The sequence below is a fragment of the Adiantum capillus-veneris genome, chromosome 10, assembly GCF_014529385.1.
Source record: "Adiantum capillus-veneris isolate H3 chromosome 10, ASM1452938v2, whole genome shotgun sequence".
NCBI classification, from domain to species: domain Eukaryota; kingdom Viridiplantae; phylum Streptophyta; class Polypodiopsida; order Polypodiales; family Pteridaceae; genus Adiantum; species Adiantum capillus-veneris.
Genome location: NC_140940.1, coordinates 40976515 through 40994387, shown reverse-complemented (window position 1 = coordinate 40994387; position 17873 = coordinate 40976515). Strand labels below are relative to the sequence as shown.

At 44.5% G+C, this 17873-nt stretch overlaps 1 protein-coding gene across 1 annotated transcript in view; it reads right to left on the bottom strand.

Annotated features, from left to right (window-relative positions):
• Positions 1-4906: 4906 nt before the first annotated feature.
• Positions 4907-17873, bottom strand: part of LOC147448719 (uncharacterized) — a 63448-nt gene continuing 50481 nt past the window's right edge. Inside the window, exons 4-5 of the mRNA XM_086521245.1 lie at positions 5573-5793; positions 4907-5440 (exon numbers count right to left, since the gene is read on the bottom strand). Coding sequence (XP_086377371.1) covers positions 5114-5440; positions 5573-5793 — 548 coding nt within the window. The 3' untranslated portion in view covers positions 4907-5113. The remainder of the gene's footprint in view (positions 5441-5572; positions 5794-17873) is intronic.

Genomic DNA, 17873 nt, shown 5'->3' with positions numbered 1-17873 from the left:
GTGAGGTGAAAGAAGTACTCAGAAACAATACCTGATATTGAGAGCACTCGCAAAGTATAATGAGCCTTGCTAACTCCGTCAAAATCGAGAGTAGTCCGGTGAAAAGTGATTCGAATTGTCCACCGTATATGGAATTCCACTAGTTCTTGATAGCCGAATCAATTAGGCTTGAAACGGTATTTGATTTTTCTAAAAACTTGTACTGCAACTCCGCCAAATTGGTTGTCTTGAAATCTCTGAGTTTTTGCATAATACGCAAAAAAAATTTATCGAAATGTGCGCCGGATACGTCGATGTCGTCCCTTCTGGCCTTGCCGTACTCGCACGTAGTCCAGTAGGGGGAGTGGGTTACCCACTCTGGGTACCACCCCTTAAGCTTTAAAATTTTGGTGTATGGCCCCTACCCCTAAGGGGGTTGGGCACCCTCAAGTGGGAAACGCACAGTCAGCTATGGCCTTGAGCAGGAGCAGGCCCTTGCGCCTCCAATAAGCCCACGCATCGGCCGTTTGCTGCTCCTGCACTCGACGGCTCTCCCTTGCCAAGCTAGCGTGTCCACGGCTGCGTCTTCGTCGACCTCCTTAGCAAGGGGTGATCCCCATTGTGTTGGACCCCGACATGCAAGCCTTGAATGGCTAGAAAGCACCGCATCTTCCCCTTTCCCAAAATAGACACAAGCTCTGATACCAGTGTAAGACAAGGGAAGCTAGAGCCTGAGAGTCCACCACCCAACCATCCATTATATAGGCAAGCCCCTGGCCCTTTGCCCTATATGGACTCCCCGTTCCACACTACCTAGCCTGGCCCTACCCTTGTCTAGTGCAACCTTGCCGGTGTCCTGACACTCTCTCTCTTTGTTTTCTCTTCTCTCTCTCTCTCTCTCTCTCTCTCTCTCTCTCTCTCTCTCTCTCTCTCTCAATGTGTGTGAGTATGCATTCTTTGTTTATACATGTGCGTACATTCAATGTGTGTGTGTATGTCTTGTTTGTTTATACATGTGTATACATTCTCTCTCGTGTTCCCTTCCCCTCTCTCTCTCTTTCCCGTCTTTCTCTCTTCCTCTCTCTCAAAGACACAATATGTGTGTGTGTGTGTGTGTGTGTGTGTGTGTGTGTGTGTGTGTGTGTGAGAGAGAGAGAGAGAGAGAGGGGGGGGAAAGAGAGAAAGAGGGGAAGGGAACATGAGAGGGAGGAGAGAGAAGGAGTATACGTGGCTCTCTTTCCTCTCCGCGTGTGTGTGTGTGTGTGTATGTGTGTGTGTGTGTGTGTGTGTGTGTGTGGGTGGAGGGGGAGGGGGGGGGGGGGGGGGAGAGTGGAGAGAGAGAGAGAGAGAGAGAGAGAGAAAGAGAGAGAGAGGTGGGCGTATACCTATTTTGCTAGAGTGCCAAAACTCATATATTAGATTTTTAATTTTTTTACTCTGTCGGCGTCGCTATGGTCGTTGCTATGACCTTCGCTATTTAACAAATATTTTAGCGACGCTCATAGCGACAACCATAGCGACACCATGGATTTACACATTTGAGCGTCGCACTGCTAACGTCGTTAATATGAAGAACCTCTTGTAGTGGTCAAATCCTTTTCGTTTGCAAACCGTTTTGAGCACCTAGTATCAGGAACAATTCAATGGCCAAAAATTGTTGGGTACTTAGAACAAATTGTTAAGGTTACAAGTGTTGCTAAACAACATTAACAGATGGTTATTTATGTATATAGCAAGGCTATGTATTGTTAATGAAAATGTTTCGTTGTTTGTACGTAGATGTGATTTATGTTTCACATTCTATTACAGTTCAAAAGTTTTAACAAGGCTTGCAAATAATTGCAGTAGGAAGTATTTGGCTTCTTCTCATAAATATTTACCCTCCTCTTTCATGTGTCCTATGAGCGTTACATTCACCATATGCATTGGCAATTATAATCATGAAAATGCAAGTTTGAATTAGTTTTTTGCTAAAGGCATGCACACTACGTGTTATGCCCCTAGTGTTTAGCAAAGCTGATTTGGAGCAATAGACAAATTCATGAAAATATAGCTTATGAAGCATTTCGCACTTTATGTACAGTATCTCTACGAGCTTAGTTGCGGGTCTACTAATCACCAATAGAGGTCATGGCTTGGTTTGGGTGTTGGTATAGCTAAGTGACTAGCTTTATGCAGTTAACCAAATTGGTTGTTCATACCACTGTCGATTACTCAATAATGCTGCCACGAATTGTGCTCCCAGCTTACCAGTCATTTTGGAAGACTGTTTGTAAACGATGTGAAAACACACCTTCATATTGCGAGTCATCCAAAGAGGATAGGTGCATTACAATTGTTACTCTTGTGGTACATTAGCATCAAGCAATCCAATTGGAAAGGTTATGTCACTAGTTGGAGTTTTCTTACCATGAGGCAAAACATGTTGAGACTAAGTTTAGTCCCTTCATGTTTAGGTCGGGTTCTCAACCTTAAACACCACTTATGGTGGAGTTGTCTCTTAATGAATAATGATAACATGTCACCAACTTATCCTTTGCTGATGAGTTATGTCAATCTATACTTTCATGGAAAGTGAGAAGAGGTATTCTTTTAGACACCTCTTGGTTGTAGTAACTTGTATAGCATACTCAAGTGAGTTCTAAGCAAAGCCTATACGCTATGTTGGATATGGGTTAATCACACAAGACAATTGCAAAGGGACAACAATGTGAAAAATCAAGATGCTCTTCCTGATTTCATTGAGCCTCCTACTAAACTGTGTTCTGAACAGCTGGATCCATGAAGGATTCCTATGTGGAAAACATTATTATTCTTACAAATACATCACAAAAGTTTGTTTTTGAGGATGAAAACACTTCTCCAAGGGGGAGTAATGTCAAGCCGAAGGTAGGTATGGGTAGTAGGCCAAGGGTCGGGCCCTTTTTTGACCAAAACGTATCCCTTGTATCTCAGCAGGGCCAAGTTCAATGGTGCAGACCCAATAAAGTGAAGCTTAAAACGTATGTGACCAATAAGTTAGGGGTTTTAAAGTAATACAATGTGTGTGTGTGTGGTGGGGCAAGGGGAGGGGGGCTTTTCACTAATTGACACCTCCCTAGGGAGATGGGATCAATGGCCCACAGTAGGCGTTGTGAGACGGGTGCAATCCGACGGGCCATCCGATCGTCATTTGAACTAGGTGTGAACTAAGAGTGAACTCGGAGGTATATGCACCACACCAAATTTGGTGTGAACTTGGTGTGAACTCAACGTGAACGCGGTGTGAACTAGGTGTGAACTGGGGAGGGTCTACACACCACACCAAATTTGGTGTGAACTCAATGCGAACTCAGTATGAACTAGGTGTAAACTTGTCCGCAACGCCGTGATCTATAAACTTACCACACACACACACCTTTCAACGAGCGCATGTTAGCCTAGTGGCTAGAGTCAATTCCGTGGAACAGAGGGTAGTGGGTTCAAGTCTCGGATCCGAGAAAGTGAATCTTTTGCATTCCATAGCCAATCCAACGGTCACAATCAACCGAAGATCGTGAGCCATTGATCCCACCTCCCAAGAGGAGGTGTCATTCAATAACGAGGACTTGGTTTTGGGGGGGGGGGGGGGGGGGGGGGGGGGGGGGGGGGGGTCTAGTGTAAAATCATTAGATAGGTTTATGATAGGTCTTAAGTTTATGCCTTATCAAATACAACTCTTATGGAGTCATGATTAACTTTTGGTTTCATTTTTTGGCCTTTCGACGAAGTTAATACTCTCTTAGCATTCTCTCAATATATTGTTCACGTCTCTCTCTCACTTTCTATCTCTAAGACTCACCGAGTGCCCTTCTTTTGTATTTTAGCCTACCAATCTCTTGACAAGGAGATTTGGTAAATCATGCAAGTGGGCTTATAAGTCTAGACAAAGAACTCCAAGATGCATGTCATGAGTTATTGTCATTGTCCTCACCATTTGGACTTGTCAATCTACACAATGGTTGAGATAGTTTTGGTTTGTGCATCAGTAACTTTCATCTTCCAAGGTTTTGCGTCTCTTTATAACCACCTCTCCAAACTGAAGTTGCTTAAGGTGTAGCTCCTAGTTTTATAATACATACTCTGACAAAGGCCTTTTTATTTCAATCAAGGTTAAATAAAGTAAGTATTCACGGTAAGTATAACTAGCTTGTATTGCACTAGTATATATATATATATATATATATATATAGATTCTTTAATGACAATGCAGACCTAGTTTAGGATGCTCTCTCTCTCTCTCAGACTTAGAATCTATAGTTAGATGAGATCTTCGAATCGAACATCTTTTAGTGGCCAAAATTATGCCAGGCCAATAGCCACTAACCACCTAGATCCCAAAAACAATGGCCAGGTTATGGCACACCAAACAATCTAAAAAGCTCTATGATAGCAAACATTGTATAAATTCCATCAAAACAAATTGCCATTAATTTTCGCTTTTGGGTCCTCATGAAATATTTCAGACAAATCATCAGAGCAATTACATTAAATTATTCTACAACCATCAGTACTGCCATAATAATAGCCAAGACTCATACTACATCCTAAGCTAGCCAGATGCTTTTCGGACACCTAACGATGCGCATTAAGTGTGCACAGACTGGATTGTGGCACTCTAGTGCATGTGTGGGTCGGTTTGTGGCCACTCTTGGACAATTAACATGTCATCCAAATTGGAGTGTCATCCAATTAACATGTCATCCAAATTGGGTGACAATTAGCCACATTGCATGTAAACAGTGTGTTAAGACGCATAATAAAGTCCATGCACCATATAACCTAGAATATTTCTAATACCGGGAAATTTGCTCTCAGATAAATAAATGGAAATCAAATACAAGAATACCCCCAGAATCCACATTTCCATAGACGAAAGTGGAGACTAAATACATAGCATTACTACATAGACCTAAAAGCACCCCACAGAAAATCTCATGCCTATTACTGAAAATGGAGATCACAATACACAGAATTGCTATTAACATAGACTGAATAGACCTATCAGACCCTTTCTATGAATCCTTACAATGACCTTGCAAACAGGGATGGCATGGGTTGATACAAACATCAAATAACTAGATGTTAAGACCACATCGGCTGCACGGAACATCCTTCAGACTCCCCACGTAGCATTGATACTTCTTTGAGGGCTTGGGGTGGCCTGCATTGAGATAAACATCTTAAAGAGCTGCTTTGCCACAAGTGCTTTTGCAGCACCAAGTTTATTCCCTGCATCCACACCCTTAGGCTCAATTATATTTTCTTCCAACTGATTCAGCTCTGGATAGAGCTCCAAAACACGTGATCGAGTGTCAGCCATGGTAATCTGAGCAGCCCTTCCTCTTAAGCATCTTTGGAGCAAAACCACCGCATTTGCTCTCTCCATCCGAACCACCAGCAAAGGATCACATCTGGGAGTCAATATTTTCCGATGCCTTCCCTGAAAAGTCATGAAGTACTCTCTCAAACTTAAGTCTATTTGAGAATAAAACTTATGGCTTTAATCAACAGCTCCATGAGAACTGATACATGGGTGATTTTGCTTCTTTTCTACTTGACAGAAATTCTGTACCAGATAGGCGGCGTAGTTCCGCTGATTGGACTTCTCTAATTGAGATTGTTCTGATGAGAAATTGCTACTGTCTGCTGTAGTACGCCTATTCGAACCTCGAGAAAGTCTTGCAAACCAATTTGATCCAACACCAGTACCATCACCAATCACCACAGCAGGCAAGGGAAATACATTGCAACTTACTCCTTTGAAGGCCACTCGTGGCTCAAGCTCTTCAATTGCTGAAAAGAATCATTGGAAGAACTCAAATGGTGGTGGTGGTTGGCGGGGGGGGGGAAGAGAAATAAAATGGAATGTTTCTTCACCTCTGCAAAAGGCCTATGAGACCAGAAAATTACAACGTCATATGATCCAAATGTCCAGTATAGAAAACACAAAAGAAGAAAGTAGCAAACACTAAAATGTGAACAAATAACTAAGCCAGCTGGTGGCCCATCTGGCAAAGCCTAATCTCCTAAGTGGGTTGGCCTTGTATTGAGTCCTTTGCTAGAGCGTGTATATTGAACTCCATAATGAAGCATGTATGTGCCTGCATAGAATAGCCCAAGGTTCACCTCTGCCCTCACAATAGTTTGCATCTCCCCTTTCAATGACATGTACATCTCATCATGCTTACCGAGCATCTCTTTGTCCAGCTCTTTCCTCATATATGCATACATAGCATTTCTATAATTCTCCACAGTTGCATACATCTCTTTCTCAATGTCTCCCCTAATAAGGTTCAACTCCGTCTTAATCATCACCTGCACCTTCTCAAACATCATTAGGTCATCCTTTACCCTGGATAGTTTCCGTTCTTTGAGAGAATCGGGCGACAATGTGTTGTCCCGACTTTTCCGCCTAACATGTAGCCTTTGCTTTGGGCAGAGTTAGGCCAAAGGGACCTAGTTGAGTGTGAAAAGGTGTACGTGTTAATCGGAAATATTGCAACTCTTTGTACCGATATGCAGAATCTACAAAACTTTATCTGCTGAATTCTGACTCTATGTCGGGGACGATGTCAATGGCGACGATGCGACGACGATACGCTAAAAACGCAGATGCTGCAATCTGCGTTTTCCAGGCTGAAACTGCAAACTTCGATGGATCCCACCGTGCAGCGAGGAATTGCTGCAGGAAGGTGAGATCTGCGAGATTTGGGGGTTCTACTGCGGAGTCTAACTGCTGAAAACTGAATACGCTGGTCCTAGGGCTGATTCCGTCGCGAAGATCTGCAAAAACGCTGAGGTTGTTCTGCAAACCAAAAACACTAGGGCTGAATTTTGTTGTCTGGTCAAATCTGCTATGGATCTACTGATGCAACTACTAACGCTAGGGGATCTGCTGTCTTGTGGTCGCCAAGGCTGCTCTGCAATGCAAAAACGCCAAGGCTGATCTGGAACTGAAAACACTAGGCCTTTTGTTGAGAGAAAACGCCAGAGTTGTCGCGGTTGTTGGTCTTGCTGAGAAGTTGCCAGTTGAGCAAGGTGCTCCTGCTGCCTCTTCTGCGAAATAGTGCTAGCCTAGGTTTGCTTATATACAAACTTAGCAAAATTGCCCTACCTACTTTCCAACAAAAGTCACTTAATAAATAAGTGAAAAATGTCAAAAATAGGAAAAATACGTTTAATGCACTGGAAAATTTCCATGATGGATTCTAATGGGAATGCTTATGATCATGTTGTGTGCAACCGGAGGATATGCATCTAATCCAAGTGACTGGTCATGCACGGTCTGCGAACAAACTCACAAAAGTGCCAGATCACTTGCTATTCTAGACTGACTGAACCCTGCTCATGCTGTAGCTTGTCCACGGACACATAGGGTTGGATGTGTCACGTGACATCCCCTCCTTTTCAAAGTGAGGTACTGGTACCGAACTGTATGGCGTCGAGGGAGATCGCCAATAACATCCGGAATCCTGGAAAGGACTCTTCCCCGGCCCACTCTGATGTGTGGATCGTGCGATACTTGAACTTCATAAAGGTCTGCAATGCCTTCTTCTTTGGGCCGCGTCGAAAGCGACACAAAGTCTTCTATGGCTCCTTCAATGCTTCAACTTAGTCGAGAGTCATGCTTCTTTCTTCTGCAAGAATTTCCATGGCTGAAAATTCCTGAAACAATTTCCAACACAAAACCATGAACATACCTATTCCATGTAAAGTGAGTGGAAAAAATCTTGTCTTCCTAAAAGACTGTGCATGCAACGTAGATGAACATAGAGACGGAGTGCCAAACCGGTTCGTCTTGAATGATCGAATCGTCCTGTGGAGGTTCTTTGGACCTCGATTCGAAAGCCAAGATCGGTTCTTCGTGATTGATCGAATCTACAACGAGGTTAGCTTCGCTAGAAAAAGCATCAACTAACACATCATCCTTGTGAACAATCACTTCATCTTCATGCAGCTTATCATGCTTGTGAGAAATCACATCTTGATCATGCAAATCATCATGCTTGTCATTGTCATCCAAATCATTATGCAAATCATTGGCATCCAAATCATCATGCTTATCATTGTCATTCAAATCATCATGCAAATCATTGTCATTCAAATCATCATCATGCTTCACACAATCATGCAAATCCTGTGTATCATGCTTTGGAGAAGAATAGACTGAGAGAGTCTCCGTCTCCTGAATCTCTTGCATCTGTGTCGGCACGAGATACAAGAGTCGCAAGAACTCTTGCATGCGTCGGTCGCGCCGTTCATGTCTTGCCTTTCTTTCGGCTTCTCTTTCTGCTTTTTCTTCTGCGTGTCTGCGTTTCATTTCTGCAATTCTTTCCATAAGCATCTGCTTTAACTCCTCCATAGGAGTTAGTGCAAACTTTGTCATAGATGGAGAAGGGTCGGAAAAACCTCCTGGTGGGGAAAATTCTTCTTCGCCTCTCTCATGCTCATCACCTCCAAGCAAAGTATCCATTCCGCTTTGAGTGATGACCATTCTGAAGTCGTGGGTTCTGGTGGGTTCTTGTGGTCTGGGTTCTTAAGTTCACGAGGAACTTGGGTTCTTGAGGGTCTTGAGGTCCTTGATTCACGAGAATCTTGGGTTCTTGAGGTTCTTGAGGTTTTCTAGCGCTTGCAAATCGCGTTGAGAAGGATCTTCTCTTCACCCGAGTTCTACTCCTTTCTGCGGGCGCACCCCTTGGCGGCCTTGCGCTCACACCAAGGTTGCTTTTTCCCACCTCACGTCGATTGGCCGGCCGCTAAGTGCACGGTCCACTCTCAATGAGTGAAAAGAGACATAAGGGGAGGCTGGACAAGCCCTTCTTTGTTGGGATTCCTATCACTCTTCAACAAAACACGGTAAGGAATCGCCACGCCCAGGTAAACTTGGGTTCGTGCGATCGCAACAAGCAAAAAAATTCTTGTGGTTCTTATGGTTCTTTCCTTGAGTAATGCAGAACACTTCCAAAGCTCTGATACCAATGTAAGGTGCAGCGGAATGAATGTTGTTTTTTCTCAAGATTAGTGATCTTTATTGCTCAAGGTTCCTTTTAGTTCTTAGGGAAAGAGAGAGCTTTCCGTCTTATGGAGAGTGCTATGATCACGAACAAAGTGAGTGGATATTGTGCGTGCAAGTGAATGAGACTGAGAGAAGGAGAGAGGAGATACGACACCCGAGAGGTTGTAAAACCCTCCTCCGAAGGCCCCACTCTCGTCGGCGAGAGTGGTCTACTTTGATTGCACAAAGGTGTACAATGCGAATGCAATGGACAGAGGCAAGTTGGACTATGCCGATGACGACGACGGTGATGACGACGGCTAAGGCTGAAATCTGTGATCTTCTAGGGCTGAATTTCGGGACTGTTTCAGTGGCTAAAAATGACTGTTTTGGTTGCGTTTTTATGGCTGAAAATGGGGGAACATCTGCAACCATCTTGGGGCTGATCTACTGCTGTCCATAGGGCTGAAAACGCTGTGGTCTGATGCGGTAAGGCTGAGAATCAAAAACGCTGGCTGAATCTGTCCCTTGCCAAAAACGCTAGCTTGTTGGAGGTCCATGGCCTGAAGTGGGAAAAACGCTAGCAAGGCTTGAATCTGCTGGCGACAATGGGAACCTGCAGTCGCTAGGGTGCTGGGTACTGCTGCCGAGGCGGTGACTGCCAAGACAGGAAAGTGTTACCATATACATGTGGTAGTGATGTGTGTGAACACACTAGGACCGCCGGGGCATTTTTTCCCTCTTTAGGAGGTTTTTTCCCCCGTGCATTGTATATACGTCCATCACTCTAGGGCTACCTATCTTTCCATTGCACACTAAGTAACACACTCTCTATTGTGTGCCTTGAGCTTCCTTCGTCTTCTCCAAGCTGTGTTTCTCTGCAACCCTAATTCCAACAATTGGTATCAGAGCAGGTCACGTCCTCCCGGGCTTAGTCGCCAGCTGCTCAAGCACACGCTTGCTCACTTTCTCCGATTTCAGTGAGCTTTGGCGAGCATTCGCAGGTCGACAAAAATTTTGGGAGAACTCGTAGAGCCTGGTCTGCTCAGAATTTTGATTTGGGCTCATTTCGGCCTCCGTTTCCACTACAAGCTACTTACTGCACAAGCTATTTCGTCATTTTGTGCAGAATTTCTGTCAATGCCGTTTTCTGCATAACAGGTGCCTTATAGTCTTCTACGGTTTGTGCTATATAGCACAGGTTGTTCCCGCTCCATTTCTCTTATTTTCGGGCAGTTTTCACATCAGCTGCAGCATTTACCATGGCTGACAATAACAACACAGATGTGTTCAAGATGTTTGCTGCTGAGGACAGGTTGGATGGGGACAACTATCCTATGTGGGCTTATATGATGCAACATGTTCTTATGTCAAAGGGTGTCTGGAACATTGTGCAGGGCATTGATGTACGTCCTGGTTCTGAGGATGTAGGCGATGTTGAGGATGTTGCAGGTCTTGTTGCAAGGATTGCAGCTGTTAGAGTTTGTTTGCCTACAGCAAAACAAGCTCGTTGGGATGTTAAGGATGCGCAGGCTCATGCATTGATTGCGTTGTCTATGAAGCGCACCATTGTTCCTCACATCCGTTCGGCAAAATCTGCAAAACAGGCTTGGGATATTTTAGCAAGTCTTTATGCAAGCCGCAATGAGGCTAAAATTGCTTTGCTGCGTAAAGAGCTAGAGTCGAAGATTATGCATGAGGAAGATGATATGGACACTTTCCTTGCTAGTGTCAAGCATATCAATGAGCAGCTTATTTCTGCAGGTGAAGTCATTTCAGACAGTTCCCTTGTGCAGACTGTTCTTGATGCCTTACCAGATTCCTACCAGACTTTTGCTAGTACTTGGAGACTGATGACCCAAGGAAATCCTGAAGTTGTCAAGTTTGATGCATTATGCACATTGTTGTTGCAAGAGTCACTTTCTAGGAAAAACAGGACTAGGCAGCGTGCAGTTGAACAGGCTTTTATTGCTTCTCAAAGAAAGGGTGGTAACAGTAATGCAGTCACTTCTTATGGTTCTACTACGAGTGGCAAAAATTCTGTTCCTAATGCTTCTGCTGTCAGTACTTCGTCTAGCAATTCTGGTGATAAGGGCAAAAAGAAGATGCGTTGCCATTATTGTAAAGCCAATGATCACTTGATCAAGTCGTGTCCTAAGTTGAAGGCCAAAGAGGCTAAGAAGAAAGAGGGTGGTTCCACTGCAAATGCTGGTTCCACTACAAATGCAGCCATTGTTCAGTCTTCTGTGAAAGGAGACTGTGTTGTTGATGTTGATGCAGAATGGGCTTTTAGCGCAGAGTGCACTTACAATCCTGCTGTCCATGATGCATGCTTGTCAGTTGCTGCAGATTCACATGTGTGGTATTTCGACAGTGGTGCTACAAAGCACATCACCTCACATCGTGAATTGTTTACCTCTCTGGAGTCTGTCCCTCATGGGAATTCAGTCACTTGTGCCAACAACGCATCTTATCCAGTTCAGGGAGTTGGAAAGATTGTGCTCACTGCTGCTAATGGCAGTTCCTTCACACTTGTTGATGCAATTTATGTACCTGGGATCAAGAAGAATTGGACTTGTAGTCAAATTTGTGGATGACAGATGTACAGTTCATGATCTCAGTTTTGGTGATGAAATTGTTGCATCTGGCCTTTTGTGCCGTGGGCTGTATAAGCTCACTTTGTATGACAAGTGTGGACAAAACTTTGCAAATGTTGTTGCAGATTCAAGGGCTATTTCAGATGCAAAACTTTGGCATGCATGTTTTGGTCATCTGAATTTTGCCAGTTAGTTGCGTTTGCAAAAATCTGATATGGTTGCTTCTTTGCCGCCTCTTGAAGCACCTGTCAAACATGTTTGTGAAGGCTGTATTTTGGGTAAGATGAAGCATTCTAAGTTTCCAAAGGATGGTTCAGTTCGGGCCACATGCAGGTTGCAGCTTGTGCATAGTGATGTTTGTGAGCCCATGCAAACTCCGTCCTTGGGCAATTACCTGTACTTCGTGACTTTCATTGATGATTACTCCAGGCATGCATGGGTATTTCCGCTTAAAGCGAAGTCCGAAGTTTTTATGTGCTTCAAACAATTTCTGGCTATGGATGAAAATGTCTCGAAATGTACTATGGACACCCTCCTTTCAGATCGAGGGGGGGAGTATACGTCTCATGAATTTAATGCATTTCTGGCTAGTCGTGGGATAAAACACCAATGTACAGTGCCTTATACACCTCAGCAAAATGGTGTTGCTGAGAGGAAAAACAGGTCACTGACGGAAATGGCACGATGTATGGTCAAAAGTCAAGCTTTGCCACATTCTTTTTGGCTTGAGGCCATTATGTGTGCCACTTATGTACTTAACAGGTGTCCTACGAAAGCTTTGTAGTCTATTACTCCATATGAAGCATGGCATGATAGAAAACCTTCTATTGAGCACATGCGTGTTTTTGGCTGTTTGGCATATGCTTTGGTGCCACAAGTGCAGCGCAGAAAATTGGATGATAAGGCTGTCAAATGTATTTTTGTTGGTTATAGTGCTGAAAGCAAAGGTTACATGTTGTATCATCCGCAAACAAAACGTATTCTGGTTTCTCAGGATGTAGTGTTTGTGGAAGATTCTGTTCAGCCCTTGCTGTCATGTACTAGAGACAGTAATGTAAGCTCACAGGACATTTATGACACTTTGTTGCCTCTTTTCAGTGGTGGAAATACGAATGTAAGTTCCAATGAGGCAAATGTACAGCCTATGGGGGTTTTTGAAAATGTTTTAGATCAGCCTATTACTGATGCAGATGTACATGATGTACTTGATGAGGAAAGGGCTGAAAATGAGCAGGCTAGAGGTATGCCAAAATGGCTGGTGCACACTTTGCGTGACAGTAAATTGGATGCACCTTTGTCTAGTCGTACTCGTTCAGGCTCTCGCCATGCATCTTATGCATCAGATTGTTATGCTTTGGCTCTGTCTAGTTTACATGATGTTGAGGAGCCTCTGTCTTTTGATGAAGCACAGAATTCAGAAAATTGGATGGCTGCCATGCAATCAGAATATGATGCACTTATAGAAAATGACACATGGACTTTATGTGATTTGCCTCCTGGCAAAAAGGCCATTGGTACGAAGTGGGTTTACAAGTTGAAACGCAAGCCGGATGGTGAGATCGATCGCCATAAGGCTCGACTTGTTGCAAAGGGTTATGCACAGCAAAAAGGCATAGATTATGAAGAGACTTTTGCTCCCACTTGTCGTATGACTACTGTGCGTTTTCTATGTGCATTGGCAGCTCATTTTGGTTGGGATGTACATCAATTAGACATTGTTACTGCTTTCTTGAATGGTGACATATTTGAGGAAGTTTATGTAACGCAGCCTCGCGGTTTTGTCATAAAAGGACAAGAGGACAAAGTGTGCAAATGTAAGAAGGCTTTGTATGGGTTGAAGCAATCTCCTCGTGCTTGGTATGAGAAAGATGACACTCATTTGGTGAAACGAGGCTTTCGTAACAGTCCAACAGAAAGCACATTGTATGTAAAGCGTGAGGATGATGTACTTCTCATTGTGGTTCTTTATGTTGATGATTTGCTGATCACTGGACCAAATGAGAGACATATTGCTGAATTTAAGGCTGATTTGAATGCTACTTTCAAGATGAAAGATTTGGGGCTGTTGCATCATTACTTGGGTATACAATTTAAGCAGTGTGATGGTGGTATTGCCTTGTGTCAGAAAAGTTACATAGAGACATTGCTATGTAAGTTTGGACTTGAGGATTGCAAACCTATTGCCACTCCCATGGAAACAGGTTTGAAGTTGAGTCTACATGATGCTAGCGATCCTGCTGATGTCACTCTTTATCAAACTGCTGTTGGCTGCCTCATTTATGTATGCAACACGAGGCCGGATATTCAGTTTGCAGTCTCACAGGTCAACAGATTTATGCATAGCCCAGGGTCTAAGCATTGGAAGGCTGTCAAGAGGATTTTCCACTACCTTAGTGGCACTTTACATCTTGGCTTGTTTTATCCCAAGGGGGGATCATTGCCGCCAGACTTACATGCTTTTTCGGACTCAGATTGGGCTGGTTGTTTTGACACGCGAGCGTCCACAAGTGGTTTTTGTTTCATGCTTGGCAGTTCATGTATATCATGGTTGAGCAAGAAGCAACCTACTGTGGCCACTTCGAGTTGTGAGGCTGAGTACAGAGCAGTCTTCACAGCTACGGTTGAGTGTGTATGGCTCAGACGCCTTATGGCTGATTTGGGTGTTGGACAAGACACTGCCAACACTATCTACATTGACAATCAGAGCGCATTGGCAATTGCGAGGAACCCAGTTTTTCATGCTGACACAAAGCACATTGAGGTGCATTACCACTATGTCAGGGAGAGGCTCTCAGCAGGAGAGATCAGCTTGGCTTATGTGCCAACTCAAGACAACCTTGCAGATCTTTTCACAAAGGCATTGTCTCGTGAGAAGCTTGAAGCTTTCCGCAAAGCTTTGGGTTTACTCCCCTTTGTGGACTGATCCTGTCCTCAGGGCATGGCACTTCCCTTTACTCATGTGCCAGCTCTCGTTCACCGCATCACTCCAAGGGGGATTTGTTACCATATACATGTGGTAGTGATGTGTGTGAACACACTAGGACCGCCGGGGCATTTTTTTCTTCTTTAGGAGGTTTTTTCCCCCGTGCATTGTATATACGCCCATCACTCTAGGGCTACCTATCTTTCCATTGCACACTAAGTAACACGCTCTCTACTGTGTGCCTTGAGCTTCCTTCGTCTTCTCCAAGCTGTGTGTTTCTTTGCAACCCTAATTCCAACAGAAAGTTGAAACGCTAGGGATGCTTGAGTGTAGGCGAGGATGGAAAAGCCAAAAACGCTAGGGTTCTGGGGGGTACTGTTGAGAAGTTGTCAGTTGAGCGGAAAGCTCATGCTGCCTCTTCTGCCAAAGAGTGCTAACTTGGGTTTGCTTATATATTAACTTAGCAAAATTGCCCTACCTACTTTTGTTGGAAAGTCACTTAAAATAATAAGTGAAAATAACCAAAAATAGGCTAAATGCACTGGAAAATTCCCCTAACTGATGCTAATGGATTCTAATGGGAATTCCGATGATCATGTTGTGTGGAACCGGAGGATATGCATCTATGCTAAGTGACTGGGCATGCACGGTCTACGAACAGACTCACAAAAGTGCCAGATCACTGCTAATCTAAACTGACTAAACTGACTGAACCCTGCTGTGGTGTAGCTTGTCCACGGACACATAGGGTTGGGATGTGTCACGTGACATAAAGTGAGTGGAAAAAATCTTGTCTTCCTAAAAGACTGTGCATGCAATGTAGATGAACAAAGAGATGGAGTGCCAAACCGTTCACCACACACACGCAAACAATGAGATCAAATCTTTCTCTTCTGATCTAAAGCAATCAACTGTGGCAATTCACAACAGAAATGCCCATGCTTGGTGCTCATACTTTCATGTGCTCTTTCTACAACTTTGTCGTGCGGCCGGGGTTGTCCACGTCCGTTGAACGGAACGATCCATCTGTTCCGTTCCGTCCCTTCCGGTTTCTGTCCGGTCAAAAAAAACTGATCGTTGCCGAAAAAATTTGACAGTTTTTACACGGATTTTGTAGCGCCTAGCGTTGGAAGTTTTTGAACGTTGAATGTTGGGGGCCTTGGAGCCTTGGGGCATCATAAGCCCTTATGCATCATAAGCCAATGTGCCATCCCCCCCCCCCCCCCCCCCCCCCCCCCCCCAAACATCCACACACACACAAAGCCACATGGGCCATGGCCATGGCACATGGAATTTGAATTTTGAATCATGCTCTCTCTTTAACTCTCTTCTCCCTCTCTCCTCAAAATCTATATAAGGTTGCCCACCCTCTCTTCTTCTCCATATCTCCCTCAAGCTCTCTCATTCATCTCCTTCCCTACTCAAGCTCCCTCAAGCTCTCTCCATTCATCAAGGGCCAAGGCTTCAAGCTTTGGCACTCCATCAAGGCTTCAAGCTCCCTTCATCTCCTCCAAGCTCTCCCTTCAAGCTCTCCATTGTTCCTGTCACGAGGACATGGCAGTTATTAACCATGTCACAAGGATGTGGCTACTGCTAACCTTGGTTGTTGGTTTCTTTCCAATGGGGTTTATTTTATTTGTTTTGAGACCCTCTTTTTGAAGTAGCAAACGGTCGGACATTGTATGGCCAATGTGAGCGCTACATTCACCCGCAGACGGGAAGTGGTCAGCACTGGAATTCGTATGGTAAGAGGATGTCTAGGCTCAGAGCAAGATCATATAGGTTCCCCCGTCGCACTTAGCAAGTTGGTGGATACTAGGAAGTGAACTCAATTAAGGCGTAAAGTCAAGGTGGGACTACCAACAGAAAGTATCCGACAGTTGGGCCACATTGCACTTTTGGATGCGGTCCCAATGAGGATAGATGGTCAGAAGACCAGTGGGAGCCCAACGGAAGCATCTCCTAAAATTTAGGGAACTGCTACTTTGGGCCGTGAAATGTGTTCGCGTCATTACCTCCGATATGACTAGGGGAACACTTTATAACTCTGCCGCGAAGTCAACTGATGCGTCGGTTGGGATATTTTTAAGCGGCGAACCCGAAACGGGAAAATGCGCCAAGTGTCACATTTTCATGCACTTGCCTCTTCCAGAAAAATGGGCGCTGAATTTTTAAGCTGGGAAAGCCTCATTATGCAATCTGTCACAGGTTAAGAGCTATGGAGTGCTTCCTTTCCCTCTCATGTACAGTGTGGTGCTAGGAGTGATGCCCTGCACACTACACACTGCTCTCTCTCTCCCCTACGTGCAGTTATGTGATGCCCCACAAGAGGGCTCCTCATTTGACTGATGTACAGCTGTGTGGGTTCATGCTTTCGTGTTGAGGCAAGAGCCTCCTTGAGCAGGAACAAGGGTAGCTAACTGCTACTCCAAAGCAGGCACTGGTGAGGGTCATAACCTCACCATACAGGTGCAAAATCAGCGCTGTGTATGCGCTGTAATTTGACTGTTTTTCAGCCATACGGACACCAAGACACTTGGGAATCATGCCCCACTGGTAGAAGACAGTAAGGGGACTGTTTTGGGGCTGAAAACAGGGCAAAAACTAGTAAATACAGCGTGCTGAATTTACTGTTTTTGGGCAGGAATCGGAGGGTATACGCCAGTGCAAGTGAGTTCTAGCAGGGGAATTGGTTTCGCGCAAGTTTTGGGACTGTTATGCTGCCGAAATTTGGCCAAATCAAATGGTATCTAGGTGGATACACGTGAAGGATTCCCAGGACCTTACCTTGTAATTTACCCTCCTAAAGAATAAAGAAATACCGAAAGGGGCGCCAATTTTGGGGCCTACAGGTTGTCGGTGTCTGCTCGGAGCATTCTAGCTTCCGAGCCGTGTGTGTGATTAAGTGTTAATTCCCATTACAGGTCTCCTTTGCAAAGTGCTATGTGTGTGTGTTTAAAGTAAAGATTTTCGGGTGAAAGCCAACACCTACCGCCCTACGGGCCGGTTACAGTTCCTTCAAGCTCCCTTCATCTCCTTCAAGCTCTCCATTATTCCTTAAGCTCCCTTCATCTCCATCCATCTCCTTCAAGCTCTCCATTACTCTAAAGTTCTCTCATCACTCCCCATCCCTCAAGCTCTCCATAATGCCGCCCGCTCTTCATGAAGCCTTCAACAAGCATTGCCGCTACTTTGAAAGGGTGAAGAACAAGCAAAATGTTTGCAAATGGTATTGCAAATATTGCCCGAAGACCATGACCTCAAGCTCCACCCTCCTTATCATCCACTTGACCAAGATGGAAGGGGAAGCAGGCCCTTGCCCGAATATCCCCGACGACATTCTCCAAGAGTGCAAAGC